A 27,130-nucleotide genomic window follows, 5' to 3' on the forward strand; every position below is an offset into this window, starting at 1 on the left:
AACACGGCGGCGGGAGCCACTTTGTGATGGTGGTTGACAGGCGAGCAAAGCAAACTGGTGGTGTCTTATTTAAGTAAATGAAATGAAAATCTATTAAATGAGATGGGGGGGGGGGGGGTGTGGGGGGGGATGCATTTGTGACATCATTGCTGGGAAAATCTGATGAAATTCACACGCTCGGTCACATGTCGCAGTCAAACAGCAACATTCCAGTGTAGGCACCTTGATGCTTTCCTTCAGTGCTGTCATGTACCGGGGATAACTTGCATCTTGTGGTGTGAATTAAAGCAATTTGCTCTCTCGTTTGAGAATAAACAATGTGGTTTTTTGTTGTTGTTTTTTTATCTCCTGCAATGCCCATCTAGCACGATGTGCCTTTGATTAAAATTGGACCGCAATATGACACAATGGCACCAAGCCCAATTCGAACGGAGAGCCCGCCATTGTGCACTTTGAAGCCTTCATTTTGACAGCAAAGGGAGGTTTTCCTTCCATGTCGTGACTGGTTGTTGTTTCACCGTCAAACAGTCGACGTGCAAACCGCGGCGTGATTTAAAAAAAAAAAGAAAGAAAGAAAGAAAAAGGACACAGGAGGACACGGCGGATGACTTCAATGATTATTTTTGGTACACGCCAGCCCCGTTATAGCCCCATCTTGAGTCTATGAGGTCATGCTGTGTACTGTACATCAATTACGGCCTGGCTGTCGGGATATCGGAATCACGCCCCCCGCCAGAGCAAAATGCATCTTTTACAGGAGGAGGTACAAGAAAATGTGCGGCGGCGATGTAATAAAATAAATAAATAAATAAATAAATAAATAAATAAATAGACGTTTTTACCGTGTGTCGTGATGGATTTACCGCACCTAGACACAAAGAGGGGCTACTGCCGTACATACAGAACCGCACACTCCGTGTATTCCAACACACTGGGAATACATCGCGAGGAAAAACCCGGATTAGCGAGCGTTAACCCGCTTTGTCTGTGCAAACTACCGCAGTCTCGCAAACCAACGACACGACGACTCTGGCAATTCGGGTCCATTACACGTTCGAACCTCGGGAGACGAAGGGGAAGGAAGGACTCACCGAGCGAGGCCGAAGCTGTGGTTTTTGGTCCGGGTACCGGGTGTGGTGGTGGTGGTGGTGGTGGTGGTCCAGGTCAATGTACGGTTCGGTTCACCTATTGTCTTCCCCAAGTCCGCCGTTGACTGTGAGCAGCCCAGCCGCCGCGCACTGCTGCATCAACGCGGCCGAGCCGAGCGAGCTGCAACCAGCCACCGAGTCGGCTGCAGCCCGGTCCTCATTGAAGAAGCACCGGGGTGGTGGTTGGTGGTTGTTGGTGGGTGTTGGTGGTGGGAACGACGACGCTCACATCCGCGGAGGAGCCTTGACGTTCGTGGGGAAGAACCTCCCGCGGCGGCGCTGAGGCAGATTCAGGGTTAAATAAACTCGATGGCTCTTCTTCTTCTTCTTCTTCTTCTTCTTCTACTGCTTCTTTTTGTCGCAGTGAGTTGAGGCGATGCCACCGTCGTCTCTCTTAAATCATAGCGCTCCGTGTCGGCGGTTGTATCTACACCGGCTCGGCGTTGCAGCTCCTCGGCTACACAGTTGGAGCGTGAAGTAAACACGGCGTTTAAAATGCCCTGGTGGTGGTGGTGGGGAGGACGGGGCTTTGCGGCAGCTCCCGTTCTCCGGGAACGAGTGAGACCGAGAGGGGGGTGGTGGTGGTGCTGGAGAGGGAACACAATTGCGCAAAGAAGCCGCCCCCTGACGGTAGCTTGACGACAGTACAGGTAACAGAAGAAGAAGAAGAAGAAGAAGAAGAAGAAGAAGAAGAAGAAGAAGAAGAAGAAGAAGAAGAAGAAGAAGAAGAAGAGGAAGAGGAAGAGGAAGAAGAAGAAGAAGAAGAAGATTTATTAATTCCACATTGGGGAGATTTGCATATTATAGCAACTATTTATTTATTTATTTATTTATTTATTTATTTATTTCAATTTTGACGAAAATCAGCAAGCAGGTCAGGACCGGTAAAACATTTTTTTAATGCAAAAATGAAAATTCTAGGTGCTCCATAGCACCACCTACAGACCTTGGCGAGTAGGAACATTAACCGGCGAGAATTTCCTATCAATATATAACATAACAATATATTAAAACGTAATTACTTAAGTTTTAAGTTTCAAGGTTTAAGTTTCAAATTTAAAACTTAAAGTTTCTAATTTGTAAACCAGAAAAAATAACTAGTGAACAACTCTAATATGTTTCTAAATTTTCTTTTGTGGGCGGGGACTTAATCACAAATGAGAGGATTCAATACAAAAAACAAGTTTATTGAATGCCACAGAAATTAAGTTAGAAACATCAGGTGATCCTTCTTCTGCGCCGGCCTCCCATTCAGCTATCGACCTCAACTTTTGCATTGCAAACCATCGTGCAGCACCTGTGCATCCCCCACTGTACCGACCTCGGGTTTAATATTGCAGAAGACTATGCTGTCATTTTATTCACAGTTTATTCAATAGTGCATTGTTTACATCATCTCTCAGTATCGTTAGTACAGAAGCGCACATGATGCTTTCACGTGTTGCGAACCTGTCGAAATAAGCAGCTTTTATTTGCTGAATGATAGAAATGTACAGTGACGTGCACAACTTGCCAAACCCCAGCAATTCCACTTTTCCTCATAATTAGGCACTTAGTTGAAACAGGTTACATGGCTCAAAGGGTAACTAAAAGAACAAACAGTTTGAAACTGTGGGTCACGGCCGCATTTCCCAGACGCCACCCTTCTTAAGGAATCAAAGGTTAAGTGTGTAATATTTGTAGATTTTGAAGAAAAAACAGCGACATCAGGCGGTTACATTTTAGATTGCAGCGTCCTTTACGCTCCCTTCCCCTCCTGAGCCTGCCAGTGAACTACGGTGGCCTCTGCACCCAAACCTGGATACCTTGTCAACCTTCTCCTTCACTGGTTTATGGAGCGTTCACCCGAATTACGAAGCGCGCTAGATATGTTTATAAATTACATTTATTGTACTGCAATCATACACTTTTACTGATGTGTTTACTGGCGGTATATTCAGCTTAAAAATAGAAATCTTAGATCGAGCCAAATATTACACACTGGAGGATTCAGAAGGCTCTTAAAAAGAGCTCCTTCAGCTAAGAAGGAGCACTAAGATAAGGGTGTTTGCCAGATGGCTTCTTTCCACCCTTCTTATGTCGCTCAAGGTGTTCACCACCGCAGTCCTGAATCTAAATCAATCAATGCCAGACAAATAGATCAGCAAGCTCTTACCACTAAGAGCTTCTTAACTGATCTGGGAAACATGGCCAGTATCGGTCTCGACGTGAGTAATAGAACCAATTTACTCTGACGCTATCAATAACCAATATAAGCTGGTTCCCTGTGCACTCATAGAAGACCCGGAGCACAATTCCCCAGAATCTTTGGACAGTTACTAGATAAATAATGTACTCACACAATCAAGGCAACAATCATCAGACTGTCAATATTGTGGATTTAATATGCCGACCAGCATTAGCCTGTACTATCACTCAGGAGAGAGGCTGTATGGCGTGATATATGTGACAGTGCAAGACACACTCTGGTTCAGAGGTCTAAGAGATCAACACTTCCCTCCGTCTCACAGGACGTGAGGGAGACACAATGACGTCGTCGGAGTCGTCGGAATCGACTCCGGCTGCTCTGCCAGGCTCATCCACGGACTGAAGCTTTGTTTGCTCTGTGGCAAAGAGAAAAAACACAAAGGTTTCATCAGAGGTGAATGATGAAATGACACGGTGGAAAAAGAGGAGTAAAACACCCTGAGGGAAGGTACCGCTGGCTTTGGGTGACGTCCTGGAAGAATTGATGATTGAGGTAAGTCTGGGGTGCTCTGCCTTCCACTGCTTCTTACTGTCCTGATGGAGACCTTGGAAACATCATACAATAGACAAAAAGGACACGGTGGTAAAATTGTAAGTGTGGATGATGCACCTTGTAGTTTCTGTGCACGTGTTGCACCTGAGAGATTCATTCTGAGCTTCCAAATCAGACACTTTAACAGAGGAAGTTAGGACTTGCAACTGTTACACGAGGAAGCTAAGCTAAGCTAACCCTCATCTCTCGTCGAGGCAGTCAATCAATTACTGTGTGGCCATTAGTTATCATGAAAGGCACTTGGGATGACAGAACAAGCGAGATGCAGGTGAGGAGCAGAGCAGGGTTGCAGTCTTGCTGCCTCAGCACACAGCGAGTCCAACCACTGACTCATTTCCTGCAGGGGAAAATTTCATTCTTTTGTTTTGTGTTACATATATCCTGGAACACAGGACACTGTCCTTTATGACTGCAAAAACAACCGAGTCGCAAAGATCAACAATACAGTCATTGTGCACAATGGGAGCATGACAATAAGTTAACTTGAACTTTAAAGTTTAGAAGATTGAATGAAATTAACTGGGCAGCAAACCATGCAAGGTCAGGACAAAACCCTTGGGAACTTAAAGTCTCTCGATGTTACGTGAGCCAGTCTGGCAATATGATTTCTATTACAACACAGTCGGGCCTTCAGCATTAGAGAAAATGATCCCAGTGCAAGCGTTATGAGCCATTCATCAAACTGGTTATAATGGAGTTCAAAGTAGGAATGAGTCAGTGAGGCCACACTTTTAAATGGTAGTGTAAATATCAGAATACATTGATCTATATCTATATCTATACATACAGGTACTACCCGAAAAAATTAGAATATCAAGTAAAAGTTGTTTTATTTTGGCAATTTAACATCAAAGATGAAAGCAACACATTTTATTGAGCCATTCCACGGAAATTGACATCTCAAGCAGTTCCTTGTTGTAACTTTGCTGATGAAGATTTTCAGCTTATTAAAACCACAAACCCACAAACTTTTTTAAGTTGCAAGACCTGATCAGCAAAATCCAAAAAATAAAAACTTGAAATATATTAATTTGCATATTATTCCTTTATATAATATGTCACATTCACCTTTTAAGTTGAATTACAGAAACACAACAACCTTTTCATGAGATTCTAATTTTATTTGTAGTACCTGTATATATATAGATCTATATCTACATACAGACAGACAGACAGAGAGACAGACAGATAGATAGACTACAAATTCTAGATTGAAAAGGTGTATTTTCTCCCTCACCTGTTCTGCTGGCTGGCTGGGCTGAGCGAGCTCTATTGGAGACCCATGGGTTTCTACACAAGGACGGAGGAAAGAGGTTGTAGAGCTGACACACACACACACACACACACACACACACACACACACACACACACACACACACACACACACACACACACACACACACACACACACACACACACACACGAGGCCGCACTGCTGATTTTCTGGCTCACCTCTCTATGGTCAGACTGCAGCGAGTCAGGTGTCCCCTCAGCGCAGACTGCACTGCTGTCACAGCCACGTCGTCATCCAGCTCTCCGTCCCCTGCAGCGCCGGCGGCTGGCGCAGTCTGCAGAGGTTCAACAGTGAAGAGTTTCATTGCATTTGATCCATTTGTTGCTGCCACCCTAGAAATAAAAAAACAGGGCTTGGTCTCACGTTATAACGTGGTAGTTTCCCGTTTTTTTTTTACGTGATAATTTTCACGTTACAACGTGATGCTGAGCCCTGTTTTCTTTCTAGTGAGGTAGCGATACGCTTCCGTAGTAATTAGAACAGATCATGGGGAAAGTGCTTTACTGTATTTGTACACATATTATAGAGCTAGATTCAACTAGATTCTAGAACCCCCAAAAGTCCTTTGAATTGCTGTCCTATTGTGGCTTCCTTTTCAATCAGCTCCAGCTGATGCAAGCAGATTTACGTGAAAATTATCACAAAATAATGTGATCATTTTCACATTATTCCACGTTATAACGTAAAACCTTCACAAAATAATGTGATAGTTTCACATTATTTGCACATCTTCTTCCTTGTAATGAAGTCGCAACCTAAATGTATTGCACATGTCGTGTCTTGTGAATGAATTATTGTAATTATGCTACTGCTCTACTTTTATAAATATACATATATATTTTAAAAACTGTATTTAAAATAAATAAATAATAATAATCCAATCAAAACAGCTCCGTGACCCACTTCTGGTTTGCGACCCACCAGTTGAGAAACACTGGTCCAGCCTGTGTGGACGTGTAAGTGTGTGAGTGAAACCTTGTCCTGTGAGTCTTTCCGCAGGTCACTGAGCTGCGACGCTCTGACCAGGTGGCCTCTCAGCACCCACTGCAACAACACGACATCCTTCAAGGAGAAAAGAGAGAGCTGTTCACAAGAGAGGAGATCTATAATAATAATAATAATAATAATAATAATAATAATAATAATAATAATAATAATAATAATAATAATATTTTTGTTGTTGTTGTTGTTGTTTTATTATTATAAGTATTCTTACAATCATTCTCTACATGAATATACATGAATATCTATCTATATCCATATTGTATATATATATATTATGTCTATATAGACTTATAAAATTTCTCCAGTGTTCTTACGGTTGAATTCCTGCACTATATTATAACTGGAGTTGTCTTTTGTTGTTTTCTGTTTTGTTGTTTTCTGTTTTCTGTCATCTAGTTGTATAAACTTAATTTAGTTCATAAGTTTGTGTATTTATTTGAGTTTAGGGGTAGGTATATATAAGTCTATACTTCCTCTTACCCCTTTTCGGACATGAATAACATTATTTTAATGTATATTTCACTGGTGTTTGCTTACTTATCCAATTTTTATTTATTTATTTATTTTTATTTTAACTTTTCTTTCGTATGTTTTGGTTTTGTATGCCTTTTATTTTCTCATTTTCCTTCATGTTCGAAATAAATCAATCAAATCAAATCAAATCAATAAAATCAGGAGGTTGCAGTGCTGCTGGTTTAATTGGATCTGAGCTCAGTTTGTCGCGGTCGGCGGTCGCCTACTCTTTCCCGATGCTCCCTCCATCTTCTCTGGATGACTGATGCTGCCGTGTCTCTCATCTCCTCTCCTCCTCCTGAAGCTTCTCTCTCTTCCTCTTTCTTCAGAGCCACCTGAGCGTTGAGGCTGCTGCCCTCTGAAGGTGGCACGCAGGGAGCGGTGGCCTCAGCTTGTTCCGCTTTGACTTCGCTCTCCAGATTGTGGATCCTGGACGTTAACTTCTCCAACTGCAACCTGAGGAACACACACAGAGATGGGAACGGCTCAGACGCGTTGACGTCCTCACACACTCAGCAGACGAGGAGCAGAACGCGTTCACTTTTTATGAGGAAAACTCGGGATGTTATAATTCATTTAGTGCAATAAATGTAAAGTGCGACAGCCAGCAGAAGAGCAGAGTTGGAAAGTTTCTTTATAATAACATTAAATTGTTGAGTGACTGCGCTTTCAAAGGAATGTGATCTGATTTTCCTCCCCATCTAAACCTACACAGGCTTCGCACTGACTGAGCATGAAGAAAGTTGAGGCTATATTGTCATTTTTAGGCAAAGAAGTGGAATTTTTGAACAATATTTTTGGTTGGCTGTTGACTGTTGAAAGTAAGCAGAGCTAGTTGGTGTATTATCTAATTAATTAGCGCAGCTCGTTGGCTCAAATATACTTATTGATCTCAGCAAGGCGTGAGCGTACTGATGCTGCCGTCTCTCCTCCTCCTGCTCTTCGGTCTGCTGCCTCTTCCATCGCTCCGTCTCCTCCTTCTGTTCTTCTCTCGCCCTCTTCCACTGCCTCACTTCATCACTAGAAAGAAAGGACACACACGCACACACACACACACACACGCACACACGTGCACACACACACACACACGCACACACACACACACGCACACACACACACACACACACACACACACAGTCTGAGGAACAACACTGAACCACCATCATATGTGCCAAAGCAAATCACGACATCTTTGGATTTTCAAATCTGTCAAGCTGCGATTATGGCAAAGCGTGCTCACTCTTGATTGGACAGCTGCTCCTCAAGACCCGCCCTCTCCTCCTCCAATCGGCTGAGCCGTTCTCTCAAAATAGAAATCTGCTCTCTTTCCTCTGTCATCGTCCCCACGGAGATGAGCGTCTCTCTTGCTGCTGCAAACGCTGCGTCCTCTGTGGGATCGACCTGGACGCCATGATCCAATCGGCAGCTGCTCCTCCCGGAGTGGGCGTGTCTTTTGCTCTCCTCCAGTCTCTGATAGGAGGAGAAGGAGTCAAGGTGACGGCAGAGTCAGTGAGTGAGTGAGTGAGTGAGTGAGTGAGTGAGCAGTTGGTTCGTCCGGACTTCAATCTAAATTTTCATCTTCATCAGAATTACAACAACCGAGTGAAATATTGTACTGAAATAACGACAACACAGCCGGTCGGGCGACTAAACATGATAAATATGTCGGATTCAATGAGTTCCTGTTCTTGGTAGACAACTTTCTGAGACAACGAAACCGATGAAAAATGAGAAACAGGATTTTCAAAAGCATAAAGTGACGCTGGACCTGCCAGAAAAGAAAAGCTGTCAGGGCTTTGTTTTCACTGCTGTAGACAGCAGTAAGGTTCACAGTCGCAGAGTTTTCACAAAAGTTTCAAATTGAAAATAAAGAGTTCAGCATGACACAATGCATCTGATGGCGGCCCCAGTTGGGAAGTTCGATATGGTGCTGCGGCTGTTTTCGAAGATTCTGTTTAATGACCAACACTTTCTCTGCTTCAAATTTAGAAAAGGCAAAAAATGACTGAGAAGCTTCACAGACGTGTGAACCACGAAGGTACACGGCAGGTTTGTGTAGAGAGCCGGCTGCCGGTTTCTCTCACCTTCTCCACTTCCAACAGCCTTCTCAACAGTCTCTGTTTACTCCACTCTCTGAAGCCTGAGGGACACACACACACACAGACACACACGCACAAAAAAAAAGTTTCAAGGAAAGTCAGGAAATCTGCACTGTGGATTTGAATTTTAATTTGAATTAGCAAAGTTTTGTTGGATGATTTTTTTTTTCTTCATTTTTCTCAATTGCTTGAAATTGTTGGTCAATTATATCTTGGATGTCACTCTATCATTAGCATTGAATCTGGTGCCCCTAGAAAGCCTGTTCACTCCACTTTCAGAGATGCTGCTCGTTTTTTTTTAACAAAATAAAAGCTGCATTTCTAAAACTTTGCTCCTTCAGAGAGGCAATGAGTGAAATATGAAGGCCGTTCTTCATTGCCATGAGGTTCGACAAGTTGTAGGGAATATATGTGTACTGCCAGCGTGTGCATTGTTGTGATGGGTATTCTTGAACCCGGGAGTGTTTTGAGTTTGCTTTGTCAAATGTGAACCTGCATCATTTCTCATGAATAAAACAAACCTAAGCTCTTCTTGCTGTGTGAGGACGTACCTTTCATTCCTCCCGCAGGACTGTCTATGTCCAGCTCTTCTCGGAGCGCCGCGTTCTCCTGCTGGAGCTGCTTCAGGTTCTCGGACAGACGGCGGACCGTGGAGCTCAAGGCCTTCTGCTGCCGCTGGGAACATCTCCTCTCCTCTCGACTGCTGTGGACAGCGGGGCAAGAGAGGCCAGCGCTTGTTTAAGAATGAAACTCTTGAATTGATGACATGGGTGACGTCTGGAACTCTCTCCCATCACACATACCTGGCACAGCCTCTCTTCCTATATTTCAATGCAGACTGAAAACCCATCTGTTTAAATTATTCTATTCTGCCTAACTGTGTTTTCATTTCATTTTATTGTTAATTACTAACTCGCTTTTAACTGTCGCTTTATTGCATTTGTTTTCTGTGAAGTGTCTTAGAGTGCTCAGAAAGGCGCTTATAAATAAAATCTATAATCATTATTATAATGATTATTATAATGATTATAGATTTTATCTATATCCATAAATTTTGGCCTTTGTGAAACTTGTGAAAACATTTTTTTAAATCATTATCATTATTATTAAAAAAAAAATTCTATTAGTTTTTCTTTATTTTTTTGGTGCGTTTCTCTTATTTCTTCTTTCCCTTTTGAAGAAGGCCATAAAAAGCAGTTAAAGGGCGAGGTGATTAGGGGTAGGACTGGATAAGTCAAGTACTTCTTCCTGCTCCTTTCGAGCATATTTAAGTTGTGGACATTGATTATCGTTGTTGTTGTTATTGTTGTTGTTGTTGTTTTCTTGAGGAATAGGCTTACATATTCTTATTACTGAATCCTTTTATTTCTTTTCCTTCTTTTTTTTATGCTCGAATAAAGAATTAAAAAACAAAAAACAAAAAGATTATTATTATTATTATTATTATTATTATTATTATTATTATTATTATTATTATTATATTGTTGTTGTTGTTGTTATTATTATTATTATAAATCCAATGATGTTGGTATTTAACGCTGAAGTAATCAAAGTGCTTTATTAGGGATGCACTGACAGCGACACCAGGATGGAGTATCGGTACCGGGGTTGAGTACTCGACTTGTACTCAGCCTGCTCTAGAAAAACATGCTGAGGAATGTTGTTCAAACAGCAGAACATCTGTGGGGGGGAAAAAAAATCAAAGTAATTCTATAATGTGTGATGATGCCCTTATAAAGTACTCAGTATCAGTCTCTGTGAGTACTCGTACTCTACCTGTTCTGTAAAGAAGTGCTATCGGTGCACTGCTATGCTTTAACATTGATTAGAAACAGGACTTGCGAGTGAAGATGAAGTTACTGCGACGCAGACACACAGGGAGGATTGAATCAATGATGAAACACATACCTCTTCTCTGAAGCTTCCAGCAGCATCCTCAACCGCTGGATCTGACACAGCAGACACAGTCAACGGAGAAATGACACCAGGTAAAAAGGTTGTTTTTTTTTTTCAACCAGCAGGCTTGTTCATGCAAACACACTATTGAGTGTGCACTCGGTTGTTGGCACAACTGTTGTGTTACCTCTTCAAAGTAGCTCTCCACGGTGATCTGCAGCTCCTCCAGGTTGGTCGTGCGCAGGTCACTTTGCAGTTTGCTGAACAAGAAAAACAAACTAAACGTAAACAAGTAAAAAAAAATATCTGCCGCCGGACAAATGAACAATTAAAACCATGACGTGCTTCACCTCAGAGCATTTTCTTTCTCTCGGCACTGCTGCTCCAGCTTCAAGATCCGTTGCTTCAGCCCATTGAGAACCTAGACAGAGTTATTCTCAACGTGAGCAAACACCTGACATTGACTTCCGCCGCCCACTGCTGCACCGGCCCGGGTGAACTCACCACGCTGCCTTCCTTTTTCTTATCCACCAAACTGCGAGTATACTCTGACGCCTTCGGGGAAAGAGAGGCGTTAGCAAATGGTTTCTTCTGTCCACTCCCAAACATTGACAGTGCTAACATACTCGCGTTGGGTCCAGCAGCTCCTCAATCTGTTTCTCCCGCTTGGCATTGTCTTCCTCCAGGCGGCGTAGTTTGACTTTGATTTGCTGGTTGTCGGTCTTTTGTGCTTGGAGGTTCTGAGAAGAAAGGGAATGCTTTTTTTCAACAAGTCACGACGGATAAAAAGGTCCACGGAGACAAAGTGTATTGAACGACATTTAGGTTAAAAAAAATACAGCTTCAGTGTCTTTATAATAATAAGCCCCATTTTAAATTTTTTTTTTATGAAAGCAGCTCTAGGTAACTTTGGGTGGAAATGGCGAAGTGACAAAGTCAACACGCTGCAGTGGCAGTTTATTGATGTGGGAAAATACAAATAGTGGCCTAGCTGGAGTGCTCGTGTGCGTTTAGGAAAAACACCAATATGCAATGCAAAACAGACACTGACAATAACGTCGTAGCAAACGTTCAACACTTTTATTACTTGGTCTTTCATCGAGGTTAATTATTGGGTTGCATTCCGTCATTTTATAATCTTATGTATTTGTAATAGTAGTCTGTAAAACCGCCTCTGAATAAACGTGTGGCGTTGCCGTATAGTGCTTAGTCCGGCGTGTCAGGTCGCGCTTGAAAGTCACAAATAATATTATTTTAATGTATATTTCACTGGTGTTTGTTTACTTCTCCTATTTTTTATTTTTCTTTCGTATGTTTTGGTTTTTGTATCCCTTTTATTTTCTCATTTTCTTTCATGTTCGAAATAAACAAATAAAATAAAATAAAGTCACGCAGTGCAGTTACAGCCGGCACAACCCCCCCTCTCGCTGCCGAGGCAGCACCATTGATCCTATTAATCAGTTATGTAGCGCTTTACTGAGTTTGGAATCATCATTTCATAGTCGAAAAGTTACCTAGAGCTGCTTTAAAAGAAAAATAATAAATCTATAAATAACTGGGTTCTTATTAAATAACTAACCTACCTTCTTGAGGCGAATGATTTCATCGTACATATCCTCCTTCTCTCTGTGGTCACCTGGACAAGAGGTTAAGCCTGTTAGACAACAGGCAGAACGCCGATGACTCAGCGAGGTGACAGGTGCCCTATCTCAACGTACAGCGCGCAGTTATGAAACACTGCCTGCGTTCTGACGCACCCTCCCACAGCTCGAGACAGTGACCACCAACCTCACCTGTCTACATCCCAGTCCATCACACCCACACCGATGTCTCACCATTGGATCCAGCGTGGAGATATTTCTGCTTCCTCATGGTCAAGGCCTGACTGAGGAGCTCTGGAGTGATGTGAAGATCTGACCGCTGTGTCTGAGAGGAGTCTGAAAAACAGACAGAGACAAGGTCAAGACCTGGAGTTCATTCCAAAGCTGCTATCTAGGGCTGGGTGGTTTTGGTCAAAAGTAAAATCCTGATTTTTTTTTTTTTCTCTGAAAACTTGATTTTCGATTTCGATTTTTTTTTTTTTTTTTTTTTTTTTCAGGGAACGGAAATCTCGTTAAATATGCTACAAAAACAGGACAAGTACGACTAAAAAGAAAATCTGATTTCCATTTAAAATCAATTAATCGCACAGCCCTACTGCTACTGAGATAACGTTGGTGGGATGTGACAGATTTGATTTGATTTATTAAAAAATAAAAAATAAATAAATAAATAAAAGGGATACAAAAACCAAAACATACGAAATAAATAAAATAAAAAAAATAGGACAAATAAACAAACACCAGTGAAATATACATTAAAATAATGTTATTCAGACAATAAACAGAGCTTCTGAGACTCTTTGAACTGGATCTACACACACACTCCACATTATTTCTGGCTCCACTGGACAGCACAGCATTCCTTACTGGACATGTTGTCTGTCTCAGGACTAATAATATTTAAACTGCTGCCAGTAGACTGTGGTTCATCGTGTTTCTCACATTCACTCGGAGAGGCGTCGAGCTGCTGCGTGTCGCTGTGGTGCCTACCGTTGCCGTTGCTGAGGGACGTGAAGCAAGCTGAGCCGCCGTCCCCGGGGGGGGTGCACCCCCTGGCGTCCCCAAGGGAAGCCCTCGGTTGTCTCCAGGCTGCCACTGCCACTCTCCTTGGGTTCACACTCATACTGGCCAGGTACGGAGATCCTTGCACACGCGCGTTCGGCACGTTAATAAGAAAAAGGGGCGACACCTCGGTAACAGCGTCTGCCCAAAGGAATTCTGCACATCCAGGCAAGCAGAACTTACTTGGTGACTTAGGAGGCTTGGCGGAAGATCGCTTCCTGCACGTCCTTGGATACTGAACATAGAAAATACCAGTAACCGGTCATAACAGAACTAAGGGCATGTACGGTAATTACACGATTGCAAATATTTTTTTTTTTTTAATTTATTTTTTTTTTAAGAAAAAGCACAAAGTCTCACCTTCTCTGAAGTGTCTGCAGAGTAAGAAAAGCTGTCCTCCACCTGCATGTTGGGGAGAGGTGAGTTATAAATGGAATTGAAGTGAATTTTAAATTGATTTTGGTGCGTTGGTGGGCTGCATTGACCCACGTGGCGCGAGTCAGAAAGGGTTTCAGTCAATAACTGAACACATCTGCGTGAGAAAGGATTAGAAATGCATCAAAACACCACCTTCATGTCAGGACAGAGGGTCTCATGTTTCATTTTGTTTATCAAAAAGTGCCTAATGGAGGCAGTCATCATATTTTGTGAAAATATTCGGTGGTGCGTTCATGTGATCCGCTCTCTCTTATGGGTTAGTAGAAGGTGGGGGCCCGGGGGGAAGCATGAGCCAAATGAATCAGTACCTTGAGAATCTATTGGGTTCTACCTTGAGATCTAAAGGGTTGGGGTTTTTTTTTGGTCCAATTCTGCTTCTCACTTATTCAAGTCAATATTTAGTCGGTAAGTTGATCCAGACCAGTGGAGACTCAGCCAACACTGTAATGACACGATATTAACGCAGAAGAATCCAACTGCTGCCTAGTTACGCTCTGTTGGTGACACCTAGAGTGACACCCTGCCCCCTTATTCCTAGTTTGATTTTTTTCTCTTTTTTTGATATTATGAAGCAAAGTTGTTGCTTTTGTTTTTCAAATGGTGGCAAAGCAGCAAAAATGCTCAAGAAAATGATTAAAAGACACCTTGCTGGGAAATTGGACGTCGCTGTTTGATTAGAAGCAAACTTGAATTTATAAAAACAAACAAACAAACAAACAAACAAACATACTGGTCATTGTTTTTTTCTGCTTTCTTGATATTTTTCTTTGATATATAAAGTCTTGGGTCTGGTCTTGGGTCTAGGTACTCCCTAGTCTGGATACAATGTCTTGGTCTGGGTTGGTGCCGTCTTGACTGCAAACTCTGCGAGACAGCAAAAGGGCCACACTTCTCTAAAGTGTCTTAAAGTTAATGTTGCAGCGGCGACAAATACAGTCTTTGCATTTTTGGGCCAGGCACCATTTTCTTTCTGTTTGCCGCCCTTGTGTATTAAATCTGCCCCCCCTTCATCTCCATGCAGCACCATTGACATCTGCGCTTTGCCCCCTCCCACCCCAAAAGCCAACCAGAGTGAAGGTCTCACCAAATCCTCGTAAAAGTCTTCATCCGTCTGAACGTCACTCGCGTCCAGAGACATCTTAGCGGTTCCAGTGGACATCGCAGGTGAGGCGAGTGTTAGGTTGGCGAGCAGAACTCGAAGGTCTCCTCGTTGGTGCCTTTCATTTTTCTCTCCCGAGACCAACACTTTAGCGTCACCCCCTCATGCTAGTAGTAGTGGCAGAAATAAGGAAGCGACAGAGGCTCGCTAGCACTCGCTACAACTCCCTGTTTTCCCTCCCAAAAAGCACAAATAGTTGCACCGGGCGACGAACCTATCAGGAAGGCTGTTGAAACTACCACCAATATGTTGTTTTCCTTTCCGCGTTGGTGGCTGTCCTAACATCACTGTTGCAGATTGAGTCGTCTAGCAACCAGGCAGCTGTTGTTGAACTGCGTGAAACTCACTGAAACTTGTACGGGCGTTCCGGAAACTGCGGGCAGTGCTTTCAGAATAAATGCTTAAAGGTGTTGGGATTTGTCAAAATTGTCTAGAGTTACGTCAGGCGAAATATGTGTTTTAGCTAAACGACAGCGCAATGGAAAAATGTTTCAAAATAAATGGAAAATAATTAGGTTTATAGGGTGTTTAATAGTTTGACGTGACTTTATTTTGAAGTTCAAGGCTGATTATTTCTTCAATTTTGATTCACTTGACTTATGTAAATGACAAATCTACTGACTCAGTTCCTCTCGTAGACCATTGGCCGAGAGGCGTCACAAGGACGGATTTCAACTTGTTTCAGAATGGCAATGGAAGCATATATTGATATGTTTAATCAACAAGTTGTATTAGTAAACAAACACAACTGCATGTAAAATCACAGCTATGTAACAAAAAAAAAAAAAAATCGACAAAAGAAATTATATTGTTGCTTGTTTGCCTGTGTAATATCATTTACAAGACACGTGGTTCATCAACTCATGAAAACAACATAACGTTGATGAAAGACTAAATTAGTGAATATTGCCAAAGTTAAAAAAAAAAAAAAAAAAAAAAGTCCTCTGCAAATGAGCCAATTCGGTAAATGTTTAAGTTAACTCGTGCAGAATTTCCTGCATCATCTTCTACTCTGGCCCCTCCAACTGTGTTCGGGCTGAGTTGATTGTTTTGACTGTATCACATTTTCTTTCACAGTGTTTATACAGGTGGTGCCCCTCCTCTTCCCCCCACGGGGCATCAGTACAGGAATATCAGCATTTTTGTTTTTAGCCACGGACAAAGACTCGCAGGTCTCATCTGAGATAGTTTGACATAGGTTTCCAGCTGGTTTGTCAAAAATATTTAATCTCGTTATGCAAACACACGGGGGGGGGGGGGGGGGGGAGAGAGAGAGAGAGAGAGAGAGAGAGAGAGAGAGAGAGAGAATTTTGTAGTGGAATTGTTTTCTATGTTTTGGGTAAATACCACAAACTTAAACTTAGTTATAACTTAGTTATAATAACGGTGAAAAGAACCTTTGCTTTCGAAGGGGGTCGTTCCGTTGAAGGAAAGCTTAGAGCTGTACGCCTGTATGCAGTGTGCACTTGGCAAATGTAGAGTGTTTACCACCTAGCGGCCATTAAGCTGTACTGCATTTCCCCCACAGCCCTGAGAAAAAGAGGCATAACAAACAACATATTTAGGAACACAAACATTTGATTTATTTTAAAACAAATCATGACAGCTGATATTCTAAATAAAATTAGATTTTGAAAAAAAAAATAATGGCAGTGGTTAGCGCTGCCGCCTCACAGCAAGAAGGTCGTGGGTTCGATTCTGGGCCTGGGACCTTCCTGTGTGGAGTCTGCATGTTCTCCCTGTGTCTGCGTGGGTTCTCTCCGGGTTCTCCGGCTTCCTCCCACACTCCTAAAACATGCATGTGAGGTCAGTTGATGACTCTAAATTGTCCGTAGGTGTGCATGTGAGTGTGAATGGTTGTTTGCCTCTATGTGGCCCTGCGATGAACTGGTGACTTGTCCAGGGTGTCCCCTGCCTTCACCCTAAGACAGCTGGGAGGGGCTCCAGCAGACCCCCGTGACCCTGAGCTCGGGACTAAGCGGGTATAGAAGATGAACGACTGAATGAATGAATAATGGCAGAAAAGTGGTTTGACTCTGAGCTCCCTCCAGATATCTGAGCTTCTCCTCCAACCACCGTGTGGAGAAAAATCATTTCAGCTGCTTGTGTTCAAAGCCTCATTCTTCATTTGTAGGTGTAATGCAAATTGTATTATCATCTGCAAACAGCGGATATGTGATCCTTAGGTCCACCACCTCTGTCCCTTAGAATTCTGATCGTAATAATGGTAAGGAGAAGCAGTTCAAAGGGCAGCGGTGCCAGACTGACTTCCAGCCATGCAGACAAGACTCACACTCTGTCAGTACAGGAGCTGGACGGCCCCAAGCATCAGGACATCACGTGACCATGCGACCAGCATGCCCCACAGGCCTCCTTCTATCTAGCAGAGTTTATTGTTCTGTTGCCTGTAAAAATAACTGCACCAACACTTTCCAACACTTCTATTCCCCCTATTTTGACAAATGGTCCCCAATCTGTTCCCAGGATGTATTGTTGAGAGTTGGCATGAGTTGCAGTGGTTGGTAATGCTTAATACTAAAATAGTATACATATATATATATAAAAAATAAATGGAAACAGACCTCTCTACATGCGTTACTTTGGTAAAAAAAAACAAAAAAAAAAAACACTGGTAACTGCCAACAGGGTGACTTTGGGAGTGAGTTAACGACCCCACAGTTTGGAACTGCAGCATCGGTCCAAATCCACTGCCCCAAACACTCAAGAGAAACAATCAACTGCAAATGAATAATCATCATTAATAAGACATCCAGTGATTTATTTAATTAGAATAGAACCTCTCTTACCAAAACACATTGTTGCAATATGACACATGCACAAGTAAAAATTCTCATTTGTGTCACTGCAGAGATACTAACTTAAAAAGTAGACAAATGGCTTCATTCACATGACGGAGGAAATCACTCCAGTGCTGTGAATAAACATAAATGCATGTCCGTTCTACATAATCAAAAATGAAACAACAAATCAAGGAAAATGACCAGTGTGAATAATGTGGTTTGTTTAGAAAAGTGCACAATGTTACAGTCATTTCCGATTGCACTTGTAACGTCTGGATATACTGCACACAGCACTGGTGGGATTTTATGTAAAATGGGTCACACTATTGTGTAACGCTGATATTGATACACTGAACTGTATTGCATCGACCTGCTGCAACCCGCAGTGCATTTCATGATACAAATAATAACATAGACATAGATTAACAGATGCAGTCAATGGTGAGATTTGTCATTGAGAGATGCAGAGAAACTAAGGTGTCAGGTATCTCAGTTACAGTTGCATCATTGGTGTCAAGAATGACTGTCCAGTCTGAGTTTCCTCTTCATCTTAAAACTCAATATGAATTTAAGACAGGCAGCAGGGGGACGGCCCGTATGTGCGAGACTAAACACACAAAAACAACTGCGTCAACTTTATCATGCCGACTTCAGGGCACATTTTGCCGCTGCGCGAAAGTGACGGGTGGGAAAGGATGGACGGATTTTTGGACACTCAGATCATTTGACCAAACTTCACTTTGGGACCTTTCAGCACGCACGGCGAAGACAAACAGTCTTCTGTCAGCCGATGAATGGCTGCGACCATGTGGAACTGATGGCGAGCACGAGGTTGACTAAATGGATGCAAAAAAAAAAAAAAATGGATCGAGCCTGCTTCTGGGTGACAGTCGGGCTATGATGGAGGGTTGGCTGGATGGATGGGTGCGTTTTATCCGATGTACGCTGTAAAAGGTTGTGCAGTAAATCTACAGTGAATTACTGGCTATTAGTTGCATTGCTCTCACAGTCATGCCACAAAATGACTGCAATCTAGCAGCATGTAGATGTTCTTTATGGTGCTTAACTGGGAGGGGGGGGGGGGGTTCCTTTTTTTTTTTTTTTTTTTACAGTCATTTATTGCGTTAACACCAAAGTGAGTCCAGCCTTCTGAAAATAAATGTAAAAGCAACATTTCACTGTGAAATAATATGGCAAAAGTAGTGATTTCACAACAAATTATTGTGACAGTATTTTACTTTACGGTGAGATAATACCGTAAGCTATTGTGAAACCCTGGTCACATTTAACAGTGCAGGTTTGCTTCAGACTGCTTGAGGGGTGGAGGGGGGGCGTGTACAGCAGCAAACTCTCTGCCCCTGCAGCTCAAGCGAGGCGGTCCAGTCAGAATCCTCTCGTCGTCATCATCAGTCAGCAGCACAGAGAGCAGGAGCAGGAGCTGCATCTCTTCTCTTCTCTCCCTCTCTCTCTCTCTCTCTCTCTCTCTCTCTCACACACACACACACACACACACACACACACGAGGCCACTTTCACTCTCCCACTGCTTTTTGTCAGCACCTCCCTCTCTCTCTCTCACACACACACACACACACAAGCCCACCCATCCACCCACCCACCCACTCTCACTCTCCCACCGTGCACGTCTTTTCTCAGGACCTCGATTTTCACCCACCTTCTCCATCCTCCTTCTCCTTGTTCACCCTCTTGACGCACGAGCACCATGTCCGGCGGGGACCTCCTGCAGATGCCGCTGGGGCTCATCAACAGCGCCGGCAAGTATCTGACGGCGGAGGCGTTCGGCTTCAAGATCAACGCGTCGGCCAGCAGCCTGCGGAAGAAGCAGACGTGGAGCCTGGAGCAGACGGACGCCGACGGCAGCGCCGTGTTCCTGCGCTCGCACCTGGGCCGCTACCTCGCGGCCGACAAGGACGGCAACGTGACGGCGGAGAGCGAGACGCGCGCCGCCGAGTGCCGCTTCGTGTTCGCGGCGCGCGAGGACGGCCGCTGGTCGCTGCAGTCCGAGGCGCACGGGCGCTACCTGGGCGGCAGCGAGGACCGCATCACGTGCTTCGCGCAGGGCGTCACCGCCGCGGAGGAGTGGAGCGTGCACCTGGCCGTGCACCCGCAGGTCAACCTCTACAGCCTCGCGCGCAAGCGCTTCGCGCGCCTCGACGCCGAGCGCGGCGAGCTGGCCGCCGACCGCGACGTGCCCTGGGGCGTGGACGCGCTCGTGACGCTGGTGTACCGCGAGCGGCGCTACCACCTCGAGGCGCGCGACAACCGCTTCCTGCGCGCCGACGGCGGCCTGTCGCCGCGCACGGACGACGACACCGGCTACATGCTGGAGTTCCGCTCCGGCAAGGTGGCCTTCCGCGACCGCGGCGGCCACTACCTGGCGCCCAGCGGGCCCACCGGCACCGTGAGGTGCGGCAGGGGCTCGCGGGTGGGCAAGGACGAGCTGTTCGGCCTGGAGCGCAGCCACCCGCAGGTCGTAGTGACCGCAGGCAACGAGAAAAACGTCTCCACGAGGCAAGGTGAGCCCCCCCCACTCCCCATCCCTCCAGCATCCTTTTAGGGCATGGTTGGCAACTCCATCACCCAATTACTTCCCCCATCCCCCTGCAGAGTCACCGCATATATTTGATTTTAGCCCTAAGCAGGCGTCCCAGTCACTGTCACATCCCGAAGGATGAAAAAAATCTGTCCTCCACATTTCACCCATCGTCCCCCGAGGGAGCGGCGGGCAGCAACGGTGCTGCACCCGAATACTGAGTGCCAATAAGCAGCCAGGGTTCGAACCCACAACCAATAGCAGTCTCAGGACGGAGACTCTACCACTAGACCACTGAGCTGAGTGGCCCCATGTCCAGGGAGTCACCCTGCCTTCACCCTAGGACAGCTGGCAGAGGCTCCAGCAGACCCCGAGAATGTGTGGGGGGGGATGATGGAGGACGGGTGGATGAACAGACGAGTGGAGGGCACTGATCTGTGTTTGGTGCGTGTGAGAGCGAGAGGCAAAATCCCAGACTTGCGTTCTTCATTTTTTCATTTTGCACGCCATGTGTTTTCCATTATCATTGCTCTCACTTTCACTCACTCCCCCAACCCCTCTCTCTGTGCTCCCCTCTCTGTCCCCGCCGATGGGGCCGAGCCCTCTTTCTGCAGTAATTCTACCCCTGCGCTGAGGCTGCGGGCCCAGGGTGACTTTTTGCAGTTATTTTTTCCATCAATTTTGTCTCCTCGTAGTCGAAAGAACAAAGGGATGGGTTTTTTTTGAACGACGCAAAGAGATAAAATGGAGGAGAGACGGAGAGAAAGTCGGCTCCTTCGAGGGAGGGATGACTCAGATGGCTGTGGTGGTGAAACGGAACATTTTTGTCACATGATTTTTATATTTATTTTTTTGCCAAGACTGCTCCTCTATCCCAAATTCATAACTTCTCTAGGATTTTTCTACAGAAAAGTGTGTGTGCGTGTGTGTGTGTGTGTGTGCGTGCGTGCGTGCACATTCCAGGAGAGAGGGGGTTGCATCGGAAGAGGGAAGATAATCTTAAATGAGGTCATTGTCAGATAGTTACTTGGTGACATGTGACCTCGGTTGAGGGGGTAACACACATGCTCACCATAGGATTGAACGCATTTCAAACAAGCATTCCACAATGACCACAGACTTCTCAATGTGGGCACACACACACACACACACACACACACACACGCACACACTACACCGGCAGCTCAACTGCAAAGATAGGAATGAAGCAATGAACGCTATTCTGAATATATCATTAATATTTAGATACACAAAATTATCATTACATTGAAAAGTGAAATTGAGGTTGCTCCAAGATGTTAGCATATTAACATTACATCTACAAGCGTAGACTGTTCACTTTTACTGATTTTCAGAGTAGGGCTGTACCTGCAGACAGTTTTTTAGAGTGGCACTGTAGATGATACTTTGAGTGCCACTCCAACGCATTGGTTCCTGCTTCAAATAGCAGCAACGATCTATAGTTGAGTGGCATTAAACAGCCAGAGACCTCCCTGGACAATTGACCGGTGCCTGTTCCGCTCCCTAGGGATGGACCTCTCAGCCAATCAGAATGAAGAAGGGGACCAGGAAGTCTTCCAGATGGAGATGAGTCGAGAGGACCGGAAGTGTGCCTTCAGAACCTCGACTGGAAAATACTGGACCATGACAGCAAGTGGAGGACTGCAGTGCACCGCCTCCACCAAGTAACAGTTGGCACACGCACACACACACACACACACACACACACACACACACACACACACGCATGTGCCTTGTTTTAGCTAGTTAGCCTGTATTTTCAAAACAAACTGTTGAAAAACAGCTAAAATATAATACCATAAAATAACGTGAGTTTTAAAAAAAACAAAAAAACAGATGTTTTCATGTCCTCATGAAGTTGTTTATCCCCCCCCTCAGGTCAGCCAACACTTTTTTTGAACTGGAGTGGTGTAATGGGCGCGTGTGCGTGCGGGCGGCTAACGGCAAATATGTGATTGCTAAGAAAAATGGGCAGCTGACTGCCACTGTTGACAACGCAGGTGAGTGGGAGTTTGAAGTTTAATTTAGAAATATTTCTCTTGGCCAGCAGCATCATTGACGTGTCTGATTCGTCCCCAATCAACCTGCGTCCTCAGCTGAGGCCGAACAGTTCCTGATGAAACTGATCAACCGTCCAATCATCGTCCTGCGCGGGGAGCACGGCTTCATCGGCGCGCGTAAAGCGGGAGCAGCGACCCTGGACTCCAACCGAGCGTCCTACGATGTCTTCCAGCTGGAATTTCAGAATGGGGCTTACTCCATTAAAGGTGCGCAGTAGATTTACTTTCTTCTCGTGATTGGTTAACGGCGGCTGTCGTCAGTCTCTAGGTGCATTGCCACCTCCGCAGTTGATTTAGCAGACAAAACAGTTTGAAGAGCAATTATGGAAAGGTTCCATTGTTTTGAAAATTAAAATGTGAAGTTTTTCAAATTCTGAAATGTTCAGATTCTGCCGCGAGAGAGGCTTTAAACTTAGAATAAGCTTTGGCCATCGTCGGTTTGCCCAGACCTTTGCAAAGTGGGGGGGCCGCTGCCAGGGTGCGCCAGGGGGGACCGCAGGAAATTGGAGAGAAGATAAGACAGAAATGCAAATAGATAAATAAATAAGAGAATCAAATGATCTTTTTAATTTGGATCAAATTTAATCCAATAATTGTTTAATAATTATTGTTAATTATTACCTAAAATAATAGATAATATGATTGGGTGCCTGTCAAAAACAATGATTGCACCATTTATCAAGGTGATTTGCTCCTCAAGCTAGCCTAGCCTAGCCTAGCCTAGCTAGTGCAAAGTGGATGCGTTTGTTTTTATTCTTATCAAATGTAGCGATTGCCTAACAGCAAATAAAAGTAAGAAAAAAAAAACATTCTAAAAGTTGATGTTTCTTTACATAATTTGTCGTGTTGTCTGTTGGTTTTGTGAAGGGGGTGGCGGTCAGATCCTCATACTGTCTGGGGGCCATGGCGTGGTAAAGTTCTGGTGCCCCGGGGTTAGCCTATTCAAACATGATGTTGACTTTTGAAGACATTTAGTATCATCATAGTACCTGGTACTACAGCTCCTGGCCCATTTGCCATTGCCCTCTGTACCGGGGATCTGTTTATCTCATTTTTAACCTGTCACAACAGGTGTATCTGGGGCTGTCTTTAATTACACTGAGAATATATCAGTTTTAAAGTTTGTGCATTTTTTTTTACGTACAAGCAGCAAACATAAGTTCTGTTATCATCAGCAATTGTGTGGGATGTGCTTGTCTAGACTCCCAGGGGAAGTACTGGTGTGTTGGGGATGACACAGCAGTGACCTGCAGCAGCTCCACGCCTGTCCAGTTCCGCTTCGACCTGTGCGACCTGAACAAGATGGCCATTTGTGCCGTGGGAGGCAAATACCTGAAAGGAGACCACGCCGGAGGGCTGAAGGCCAGTGCCGACTCGCTGGAGAGCGCCACCCTGTGGGAATATTAAGAAATGATTGTAAGCACCTGGAGCTTTCCACACGTCCCAGAGCCTGTGTGTGTGGGTGTGTGTTATTTTTGTCTGGTTGGATGTGGTGGGGCGGGAAACTGATGCTGAAAGCTAAAGGTCATGGCATCAAAGCACTACTGGTGTTTTTTATTCTGTTGATTTTTTTTTTTCTTCTCAAACAGTGTCTGTTTTTACTGGACTGGCTGGAGACCTGGATTAACATGCTAAAAAAAAAAAAATGTTGCGCACATTTCATCCACCTCCAGTCAGATTTGCTAGAATGTGGCCTGACACAAGTAGTTTTTCTGTACAACCACTGGTGTGTATGCACACATCAAACTTGCTCCTGCCGTTCCTCTCCTGCTCTCTGTTCAAACTGCAAGGTGAAACTCTCGTGATATACAAAGGGATGATACTAATTTTCACATTTCCTGCTGTAAATAAAGGCTTCCTCCTCGCTTTACAACCGCTTTGCAAATTGCTACCGACTGCATGGCTCCTCCGTGACGTGGGGGGAAAAAAAACAAAAACGTTGTGACGGTGTAAAACATTTACGAAATCCTGCCTTCAACTTTCATTAAAAAAAAAAGAAAATGCACATTTCTCAAAGCACATGTTTGTTGTGACGAATCGTCTGCCATTGTTCAGGTGCTACTGCTGCTGCTGCTGCTGCTGCTTTTCTAAACACAAAATGACTTGTTGTTGTGCCTCTCGCCTTCCATCTCAGCCTCTTCCATGTTCTTAGTAAAAACAATAAAGTTGTGCCTCCCTTTTATCTCCTCATCCGATTCGATTTATTGCAACCATCCAGCCGTTCAAGCGTCATTAACAAGAATCCTCAAGGAAGTTTTTGTTTTTTTAAGCACATTAGCCTGCCAACCGCAGGAGGTCACTGACAAAAGACTGTCTGTAATCCTCAATCAATCAGCCAATCACTTTGTATTTATAAAGCACTAAATCACATCCAAAGGTATCGTAAAGCACTTTTCACAACACACACACACACACACACACACACACACACACACACACACACACATTTACAATGAGGACACCAGTCGGATTTTGCCTGATAAGTGCTGCTGTGTGTGTGTGTGTGTGTGTGTGTGTGGGGTGGGGGGGCAGAGCAGAGAAACGCCGCATCACATCCCTGGAGATGACGCCGTTCCAAATCTGTACTCCAGAAATGGAGAGCAAGGAGACGGGGAAGTAACCTGCTCCACTTCCTGTCCTTCAGAGGAGTTACAAAGGAGGAACGTGCTTTTCGTGTCAGGCGCAAAACTTTGTGCTGGCTGACGCGCAGGGAGACGGGAAGAATCCAACCCACGTCCACCAGACACGGTGAGGCTGAGGCCTCTGTTGCCGTGGCAACGGTCGATGTTAAAGGATGGAGCCTGAGGAGAATGACTGAGAGAGGCTGCAATAGTGTTTTTAAATAGACGACAAACGCGTGTGCCCAAATTGATCAGAGCGTGCAGTGTTGCCACACAGATGCACAATTATATAAATATATATATCAATTTCCATGTCCCTTTGCTAGTGTGTTACATGCAATAGCGCTGACACCAACTTGCCTGTGCACAAAGTCGTCTGGTTGAAACGTTGTTTTATTGTCCAAAAGAAGCACGATTATTTAGTGAGGCGGCAGCATATGATGCGTTTGGGTGGATAGCATTGTGTCCATGTGGCTGATTGGAGACAAACTTCAACTTAATCATTTCTCTAATAACAAAAGTGCAAAAGCAATCACTATGACGGCGTCTGTAGCGTTCACAGTGTCGGTCGTTATTGACCCAGCGTGAAGGTCATTTTGTATTTTAAAGTGCTACAAAGATTACAGACCTGACCTGAAATTTGACATATTCACTCCTGTTGAAAAACATTCAATCAGTAAAAGTTATTATATGAGTTAATAATTCCTATTTAAAAAAAAAAAAAAAACGTGTTTACAAATATGTAAAAATGAAGTCAAACTAGGTCGTTGCTGTCTATCATTTCTTTCTTTAACCTCGTTGCAATGAGTTGCCGTCCAGATAAAACTGCTGCCATCTAGTGGTAGAAATGTGAAGATACCATTAACTCGATCATAAAAAAATAAATAAAAAAAAAGTGGGGCAGTGCAGATATTTTGACCTTTGACTGACTGTCGTGTGAACGGAAATGATTACGAGCAGTGAAGCTATTTGTCATTGCAGTGCAGTCATCAGCTCAGCATGTCGCTCCTAATGTAGACGGAGGCGTCTCGTATTGCATTCGATTTCACTTTGTCAGTACTTTTATTTTATTTTTATATTTCTATCAACGCAATCCCAGAACCGGAGGTGGAACAAAAGTCCATCAATTTCTTTTTAATTTGTCGAACGTCTTCTGAATTCTGAGCCGGGTGCTATTTTGAGCTGTGCAGCTGCCTTGTTTTTAAACTTGTGAAAGGTAAATAAAAGGTTTTGTCGGGAAGTTCAACAATCATTTACGCGGGAAGCCAATTTTACATTACATCATGGAAGATTGGTTGGCTGAGTGTAGGGGAAACACCGATCCAATGAGGTCAGCAGCATTTTAAGGAGGGAGGACATCAACAACAGCAGCGTTGTGGTGCATTTTACCGTGTTTTTAGATCTCCCAGCGTCATCATTCTACTGTTATGTTCCGGCAAACTGCATGAACGCAGCTTGATCTGCCACCGAGTGGATTTTTGCCAGTCTAATGTTTAGGACAGTAGACTGATGCTGAGCAGCTGCATGAACTGCATTCTCTATTGAATGAGAGCAAGAGATGAGGATTTAAAAAAAATAAAAATCATAGTGAATTGGAATATAATAAAGGTAACTTTGAGGGACCAAGGCCTGCATCACATATACAGACAGTTTATTTTTGTTTGTTTGTTTTTAAACAACCTGGCAGCGTTTTTTTATTCACTCACGTGTTTTCTGCTGCTCAGAGCGCCAAAAAAAGTTCAAACAAGTTCAATTGTTAGGAAAAAAAACAAAACAAAAGGCATTTTTTCCACAGTTGTTGTAACCGCATATTAAAATCATATTAGAACCGTACTTCAATAAAAAATTTCCAAATGATTCTCTCTGAACTCAGGATAAATTGCCATTAAGATGGGCCACTCCAAAAAAAAAAAAATCTAAACAAAAGGCCTTCATCATCATCATCATCGGCATACAAAACCCCAAAGCCAGTTCCAGTTCTGCTCTGGTGCTTTGGAATAAAGGGTGCAGTCAGTGCAGACAACAGACAGTGTGAAAAGAAGCAGTGTTTGCATGGGAT

At 44.0% G+C, this 27,130-nt stretch overlaps 2 protein-coding genes across 5 annotated transcripts; one reads left to right on the forward strand and one right to left on the reverse strand.

The window, feature by feature from the left end:
* Positions 1–2,314: 2,314 nt before the first annotated feature.
* iqce (IQ motif containing E) lies at positions 2,315–15,363 on the reverse strand. Of its 3 annotated transcripts, none has more exons than XM_076013688.1 (21): positions 14,941–15,363; positions 13,779–13,820; positions 13,602–13,653; positions 13,347–13,499; positions 12,591–12,692; positions 12,339–12,391; positions 11,382–11,495; positions 11,260–11,310; positions 11,106–11,176; positions 10,943–11,015; positions 10,768–10,808; positions 9,411–9,562; positions 8,845–8,900; positions 8,001–8,230; positions 7,673–7,780; positions 6,988–7,216; positions 6,218–6,304; positions 5,401–5,516; positions 5,186–5,238; positions 3,848–3,940; positions 2,315–3,751 (listed from the first exon to the last, which is right to left on the reverse strand). In XM_076013688.1, exons 1-21 carry the CDS (start codon positions 15,013–15,015, stop codon positions 3,627–3,629), a joined length of 2,076 nt encoding a protein of 691 aa, XP_075869803.1. In that variant the 5' UTR covers positions 15,016–15,363; the 3' UTR covers positions 2,315–3,626. The 3 variants fall into 3 exon arrangements, with proteins under 3 accessions (XP_075869803.1, XP_075869794.1, XP_075869787.1); XM_076013679.1 differs by having other exon boundaries at positions 9,411–9,559; positions 12,339–12,409; XM_076013672.1 differs by having other exon boundaries at positions 12,339–12,409.
* Positions 15,364–19,419: 4,056 nt separating this feature from the next.
* Positions 19,420–24,293, forward strand: LOC142880017 (fascin-like). 2 transcript variants are annotated; one of them, XM_076013638.1, is made up of 6 exons: positions 19,420–20,352; positions 21,898–22,054; positions 22,269–22,390; positions 22,487–22,657; positions 23,652–23,866; positions 24,040–24,293. In XM_076013638.1, exons 1-5 carry the CDS (start codon positions 19,539–19,541, stop codon positions 23,855–23,857), a joined length of 1,470 nt encoding a protein of 489 aa, XP_075869753.1. In that variant the 5' UTR covers positions 19,420–19,538; the 3' UTR covers positions 23,858–23,866; positions 24,040–24,293. The 2 variants fall into 2 exon arrangements, 1 of the variants encoding a protein (XP_075869753.1); XR_012925373.1 differs by lacking the exon at positions 24,040–24,293 and adding an exon at positions 23,975–24,029 and having other exon boundaries at positions 19,421–20,352; positions 23,652–23,927.
* Positions 24,294–27,130: the final 2,837 nt, after the last annotated feature.

Source organism: Nelusetta ayraudi, unplaced genomic scaffold (genome assembly GCF_046127955.1).
Source record: "Nelusetta ayraudi isolate G7.1 ecotype Tasmania unplaced genomic scaffold, CSIRO-AGI_Nayr_v1 ptg000006l, whole genome shotgun sequence".
Classification (NCBI taxonomy): Eukaryota; Metazoa; Chordata; class Actinopteri; order Tetraodontiformes; family Monacanthidae; genus Nelusetta; species Nelusetta ayraudi.